At 38.2% G+C, this 8,085-nt stretch overlaps 1 protein-coding gene across 1 annotated transcript; it reads left to right on the top strand.

Moving 5' to 3' along the window:
* The first annotated feature begins 390 nt into the window (after positions 1–390).
* LOC114535032 (uncharacterized protein K02A2.6-like) lies at positions 391–4,350 on the top strand. Its single transcript, XM_028556408.1, has one exon. The coding sequence runs from the start codon at positions 391–393 to the stop codon at positions 4,348–4,350; it is 3,960 nt and encodes a 1,319-aa protein (XP_028412209.1).
* Positions 4,351–8,085: the final 3,735 nt, after the last annotated feature.

Raw genomic sequence — 8,085 nt, forward strand, 5'->3', positions numbered from 1 at the left:
CTTTCAACCAAGAATTTATAGTTTGTTTATATCACAAGAACAAAGCAATCTCTATTAAAATTACCATTCATGTCATCTTATGCATTGTTGGTCTTCAAAACAATGTCATAGATTGTTAGTCAGTTACTAATTAAATTAAATCGAGATCACATAAAATTAGTTTAAGTTTTATAAAAGCGTAGGGTAACTTCACGGCGTTAATAAGGCTTGATTTCCATATGCAGAAAGGTGGTTGTTGAGACTTTGGAATAATTAGTTAGGTATAATTAGTATTCAATGACGTAATATTTATATGTGTATATAAATGATTTCTGATATGAAATATACATCTTTTTACACTGAATGTCGAGTACATAACATGGTGTCAGGTATGGGATTTTTTTGAACAAAATGGAACAATTAAAGCCTCCAGGTGAACTTTGCCTGGAAGGAAACTTAGCAGAAAATTGGCGAAAGTGGATTCAAAGCTTCGAACTTTTCCTCATTGCGAGCGAAATTGGCGAGAAAAGCGAGAAAGTCCAGTGTGCCACGTTTCTACACGTGGCCGGCGAAGAAGCTCGTGCCGTATTTAACGCCTTCGACTTTGCCAAGGAAGGTGATGAACACAAAATCGATATCTTAAAAGACAAATTCAAACAGTACTGTGAACCACGAAAGAATTTAACGTTTCTACGCCATCAATTTTTCACACGATCACAAGGACCAACTGAGACAATCGATGCTTTTGCTACCGATTTAAGAAACAAAGCTAAACATTGCGAATTTAGTACATTGACTGATAGTCTTATACGTGACAGAATAGTCGGAGGAATCAGAAGTGATCAACTACGAGCAAGATTACTTCGTGAAGCGGACCTATCCTTACAAAAAGCTATCGATATATGTCGTGCGAGTGAAGCAAGTGCAAGAGAGTTGAAAGAATTTAACGATGACAACGACAAGTCCCTTCATGCACTGCAAAGATCTAAATTTACTTACCCGAGTAAATCGCTAAATCCAAGGTTGTATTCAAAACAACATCAGTCAACCCAGCAGTCAAACTATGGCTACGTGCAACGAAAGTGTGGAAATTGCGGTGGAGAACATTCTAGTTATCAAAAGGCCTGTCCAGCTTTTGGCAAGATTTGTAATAACTGTCGAAAGGAAAACCATTTTGCTCGAGTTTGTCGATCGAGATTAGTGCCAGTGAATAAGCAAGCATTCCAAGTTGATACCCAAGATGAGATGGATGATTTTTTCATCGGAATGGTGGAAAATTCTAGCGACGACGACTGGACCGAAAATATTATAATAAACAACAAAGCTATTGAAGTTAAACTTGACACTGGCGCACAGTGCAATGTCATGTCACGCAATGTTTACAACAGCATTGTTCAAAATAACATCGCTCAAAATAACATTTTCCCGATTGTTGCATCGAATGCCAGATTGGTAAGTTACTCAGGGCACAAAATCACTCCAGTTGGAAAAACAAGATTTGAATGTCAGCGAAAGAACAAGTTCTATCAAATCACATTTCAGATAATAGATGAAGATGCTCCATCACTGCTGGGCAGGAAAACCTGTTTGGAATTGGGATTAATTGAAAGAATCATGAATTTGCATCGATCTGATGGTGACAACGAAAGTGGCGATGACATTCTCAATCATTATCCAGACTTATTTTCTGGTCTTGGTTGCATTCAGTCAGTTGGAAAACATCACATTGAAGTAGATCCTAATATAAAGCCAGTCATTCATCCACCAAGAAAAGTACCTGCTGCATTGCGCCACAGAATACTAAAGGAATTGGAACGGATGGTAGATCTCGGGGTGATTGAAAAACAGTCTGAGCCAACCAGTTGGGTAAACAGTATGGTAACTGTCGTTAAACCCAACAAGTTAAGAATATGCATTGATCCTCGTGATTTAAATCGAGCCATCCGACGTGAGCACTACCCACTGCCAACTGTTGAAGAGGTTGTATCGCGACTTCCAAAGGCCCGGGTATTTTCTACCCTTGATGCCAGTTCTGGTTTCTGGCAAATAGAGCTTGATGATAGCAGTTCCACATTGTGCACCTTCAATACTCCATTTGGAAGGTATCGCTTTAAGAGACTTCCATTTGGCATTTCGTCAGCTCCAGAGGTTTTCCAGAAAGTTATGACAACACTGCTCGAAGGACTTGATGGAGTTGAATGCATCGCAGATGACATTTTGGTATGGGGGAAGGATATCAGCCAACATAACCAACGCTTGAGGTCTGTCCTTGATCGGTGTCAAGAAAGGAACTTGAAACTGAATCGTGAGAAATGTGAGATCCAACGCACTCAGCTAACCTATGTGGGTCATTTACTTACTGCTGATGGTTTACAACCTGATCCGGAGAAGATACGTGCAATCCAACAGATGCCAGAACCAGCTGATAAGCAAGCTGTTATGAGATTCATGGGTATGGTCCAGTATTTAGCAAAGTTTTTACCAAATTTGTCAGAAATCAGTGCACCATTGCGAAGTCTTCTTGAAAGTAAGACAGAATGGCATTGGGGAGAGTCTCAGAAGAAGAGTTTCCAACAGCTGAAATCTCTAGTTGCTTCAACACCAGTGCTGAAGTACTATGATGTCAATTGTCCTGTAACATTGTCGGTCGATGCCAGTTCACATGGCCTTGGTGCAGTGATAATGCAAGATCAACAACCCATTGCCTATGCATCAAGAGCCCTTACTAGTAATCAGCAAAAATATGCTCAAATTGAAAAAGAACTGCTTGCTGTAGTCTATGGTTGCAGCAAGTTCCACCAGTACATCTACGGCCAAACGGTAAAAGTGGAAACCGATCATAAACCACTTGAAGCCATCTTTCGAAAGCCCTTGCACCAGACGCCACTTCGATTGCAGAGAATGTTGCTTCAGCTTCAACGTTACAGTCTGGAAGTAACCTACAAACCTGGCAAAGAAATGTACCTCCCTGATACATTAAGCCGAGCGCATTTAAATGAAGAGAAAGAAAGTCTTCTTGATGAAGAATTAGAAGTTTGTCTTTTGGATCTGGAACTGCCAATTTCTCCAGAGAAACTAAAAGAATTTCAAGATGCCACAGATCAAGACACAGCCTTACAGAACTTGAAGACCGTAATATTGAGCGGGTGGCCTAATACGAGAAGTCAAGTACATCCCGACATTCGAGAGTTCTGGTCGTACCAAAATGAGCTCACTTATATGCACCAGTTATTGTTCAGAAATCAGAAGTTAATTGTTCCGAAGGTCCTGAGAGGTGAAATGCTTAAAAGAATACATCAAGCTCATTTGGGAATCGTCAAATGTAAGCAGAGAGCACGTGAAATACTCTTTTGGCCCGGCATGGGAAATGAAATCGAAGAAATGGTTTCAAAGTGTCCAACTTGTAACGAAAACAGGAACAGTAACATCAAACAGCCCTTGACTCCTCATGAGATACCAGACCGGCCATGGGCAAAGATAGGAGTTGATTTATTCGAGTTCAAGAACACTAACTATCTTCTGTGTGTCGACTACTATTCTAAATTTCCAGAAGTAGCTAAGCTTCCGAGTTTAAAGAGTTCAGCAACCATCACTGCATTAAAGTCAATTTTTGCCCGTCATGGAATACCGGATGAGGTCGTCAGCGATAATGGACCACAGTTCGCAAGTGTTGAATTCAAGAACTTTTCCGAAGTTTGGGAGTTTCTTCACATCACTTCGAGCCCTGGGTATCCTCAGTCCAATGGACAGGTTGAAAGAACAGTCCAAACAGTAAAAAAATTACTAAAGAAAGCTGATGAAAGTGGCCAAGATCCCTATTTATCAATACTGGAATACCGTAATAGTCCTTTGGATAGCGTTAATAAATCGCCAGCACAACTGCTTATGAGTCGCAGATTGAAGAGTCGTCTTCCGACCATTACACCATTGTTACAGCCACAAATCCAACAAAATGTTGTGGAAAAATTGCGATCAAGTCAGCAAATCCAAAAGAAATACTATGACATTGGGTCAAGAGTTCTACCGCCCCTTCGCAAAGGAGAGGCTGCAAGAATGCAAAGGAAAGGAAAGTGGGTACAAGTGACTGTCATTGAGCAACATGATACGGCACCACAATCGTATCTGGTACAGACTCAAGATGGTCAAATATTCAGACGAAATCGACGACACCTTTTAAAGACTAATGAAAGGCAGTGTGACTCATTCAATGAGGACTCAGAAGAGGATACCCCACAGACAGAACACGTACCACTGCAGACAGAACATTTACCAGTTGAAGAAGAGAAGCACGCAAATACAGAAGGAATCCAGATCACGAGATATGGACGCAGAGTGCGTAAGCCACAGCGTTACGGAGTGAATCCAGATTGAGTATCCAGAACATATTTAGTATAACTGTGAGAAAACATTGAGAAAAAAAAAACATTTAAAACTTTATAATTTCTTCTGACATTTATTAAATCTTCTTGAATGAGGGAGATGTTGAGACTTTGGAATAATTAGTTAGGTATAATTAGTATTCAATGAACGTAAATATTATATGTGTATATAAATGATTTCTGATATGAAATATACATCTTTTTACACTGAATGTCGAGTACATAACAGTGGTTGCTTACGCTAGCGAAATATTTGCATATTTTCTTTTGAAATAAGAACAGTCAAGCTGAACTAATTTATTTATTGTGTTAAAATTGAAAAGAAAATATGTAAATACTTCGCTAGCGAACGGTTAAAAAATGACTGAAAATGTTAAAGTGCTTTGACGTGGCATTAATGTTTAACCTAAGCGTTAGTTCACAACGCAGATATTTTACAACATTGAGTTGAACAAAGAACCAGCAGGATCCCATCAGAGTGTTGTTTTATTCTTGTCTGCTGGATTTCTGAACATTTCTTAGCGTTTATTATTTTATTTGTGGCCTAATTCTGTGGAATTATGTCTACGTCGTGAATTTCATGGGTACGTTTTTGTCTCTTGAAGATTATAAATCATTTTACTTTGTCAACAGCGAAGTATTCCAGGCACGGCACAGCGCTGTGACGTCATGTTAAAACGTTTAGCGAAACCTTCAATAAAATCGTAAATTTCGTTCCTAATTTCCTTTACTCGTCTTGATACTGACAATAATATACTGATAATTGTGATAAATTAATAATATTGACATATGAGGGCGGTGGAATTACGTCATGGGGCGACTTTTCTATTAGATAAGACACATTTATCTTTCTTTTATTAATTTTGTTTCATCTGACGAAAACTCTGGCACTTTCTTTGATTGGAACTTCATGTGCTACCCGTTATCCTGTATTTTCATACTGACCAACTAGTTACCTATACAAGTCTCAGTTTAACCAACTATCAAATTGTTCCTTTCCTTCTGCAGCGGGGTTCAACCAAGAAATTATAGTCTGTTTATACCACAATAACACAAGTCTTTGAAAAGCCTAAAAAAGCTAAAAGTATATATCTGCTTTGAAATGAATAGGTTTTGCAAAGAAATCCTGCAAATTGGAAGCAATACAATGACTCGATTGACAACTATCACACGAAGTAAGCTTTAGGTCGACAAATTAATAACCACGGCACAGCGCTCTGGCGTCGTATTAAAAGCTTCAAACCGGCTTTGTTTAATATCTTAAGTTTTCTCATCTCACGCGTTGTTGGTTTCTAAAGCCACGTATTAACTTGCTGGACAATTACTAACCAGACCATCGTGTTTAACAAATAAGCTGTGGAGTAACTTTATCTTAAGTTGTGTGGAATTACATCATGATGTGGTTTCTTTTATAAATAAGAAATTTTATCATGTCAAGAAAAATAATTCAAGTTATCATCTTTAATGATCGTTTATGGTGGTTCGTTTAACGAAGTCGAAGGTAGGAAATATTAAAGACTGTTGATATTCAAAGAGATGATGTAATATGTAAGATGAAAGAATCTATACAAAGAGCACTAGACAACGCAACTCGCATCCCTCTTCCCTAGGGCTGAAATTAATAAAGCTATAAAAACATAGGCCTATACCCATGCAAGCAGCAAGCTCGATAAATAACCACCAGGATAGCATAAAGTGATTGGTGTTTTTTATCCGCAATGTTTTTGTACTATTTGTGACTAAATTATGTAGAGTATAGACGCTGCAGTTGGTTTGTTGCTTCAAGATTTAAAAAGTGCGTTTCGGTCACTTTTAAATATTATAATATGTTGTCCTGGCACAGTGCTGCATCATTCTGTTAAGGCATTTAGCATATGCAACCTTAATTAAATAATATCGCAAATTTCGTTTCTTTTATTTCTCCATTTGTCAATGAAAGATCATGTTGGCAGTTAATAAATGACGTGTTTCATCAAGCATTTGAATCGGATTTGAGTGAGAGTTGGCCTCGAATGTTCTTTGAAAATGAGGCATGTCACGTATTTCTAGTAATCGCAAAGCGATCACATACAGTGAACAATTAAGTCATTGAGTTCTTTGTTGGACCTGGTCTGGATTTATTGAATGTTTTTATTCCCAAGTATATAGGTTAGTTCAATGTAACAATATATTGTATTTATACCAGATCTGGTCGGAGACACATGGGACAGCCCCAGGATGCATTAGACTGAACTATACAACACACAACGAACAAGGGAAGAAATAATTCTTCACAAATACATAAATAGGAAAACAAATCAATTTCATTTCGCCCCATACCTTAAAAGCTATTTAATAGCAGCGTCAGGGATAAGTTACGGAAACGTGCACGATGCGTAACCTGCGCATCGTTTGGTATATTTCAAACTAAATGTTTTGTTCGTATTCTTATTAAAGTTGAATGTTCTTTTATGCAATTGTTTGTCTTCGTCTTTAAACCTGGCGCACGCTGGTGCTCTTAACGCTCACACCTAACAATTTTAACCTGCACGTATCACATTTTGCGGGGTCAAAATTGAGATATCCTGCCATTTGTGCTGTCGATTCAGTTCAAACAGACTAGGAAGGAAATTGCCGCGAGTGATAAGTGTGCATTGGTAGCTAACCATCGTGCGCCAGGCTCAATACTGCATGTCATGCTTCAATAATGATAAACCAATATCACCTTCCAGTGGATACGTTGTTTAACCTCTGTAAATATTTCAATTTGTTTATATTTTATTTCTCCATGTCAGGGAAAGCATTCTCAGCTGTTTAGTTTACCATAATGCTTCATCGTTTGTCATTGTATTGGTCGAGATATTGCCCTCATAACACATTCGGTCCACGTGGTATAACTCAAAACCATTTACACAAAATAGCATTAATTAGATATATGTAGCCATACCTGGAGTTTTTTAACGAAACCCATCTAGTATTAACTCCCATTTGTTGCAGTAAAACTTCGTGGAATGTCATGGCTTCTGTCGATGTTTTCAGAATAATTTTAATTGTATAATTACTAAAACTAACGACTGGTAGAGGATCCCAACCCATATAGCTAAATAATACAACCATTTTGTTACAGTAATTTACTCTGTCTTACGCCATGGCTTCTGACGAACCGCAAGAAAAAGCAAATTTTACAAGACTCAGTAGACTTTTGGTTGACAAAGGAACTGAGGCTTTGAGAAATACATTTGATACCATCCATCCACCTGTTAGTCTACCTGGAGTACTGGCTACAAGAAAAACATCTCTTCAAAAGTTAAAACCTCGAGTTATTAATAATTTCCAGTGGAATTTACTGTTTTCTCCGTCTGGCAACCCACCAGATTCCAAAACCTTTGATGTCACATTGCTTACAGTTCTATTCCGAAACATTTGTGGTTTTCCATCAACAGGATGGAGTGTAATGCCTCCGGATACTGATAGATCAACGCAAGCGAATATCACAAGAATCAAGTTTTACAGAAATGAAGTTATTGCACATGTAACAACAACTCGAGTCCAAAATTCAACATTTGTTCCTTTATGGAAGAAAATCTCCCAAGCGATAGTAGAATTGGGCGTTTCACAGAGTGATGTCGACGACTTAGAAAAATGTCCTCTTATGCCTTAAGGAGAAATGTATGTGCAAAAGCTTAAAGATTGGAAACTGCACGAAGATGAGTGTATTAAATTGCTTAAAGTAATTGAAGCGGATGTA

This window comes from Dendronephthya gigantea, unplaced genomic scaffold (genome assembly GCF_004324835.1).
Source record: "Dendronephthya gigantea isolate DGI-Jeju-01 unplaced genomic scaffold, DenGig_1.0 000109F, whole genome shotgun sequence".
In the NCBI taxonomy this organism is placed as follows: domain Eukaryota; kingdom Metazoa; phylum Cnidaria; class Anthozoa; order Malacalcyonacea; family Nephtheidae; genus Dendronephthya; species Dendronephthya gigantea.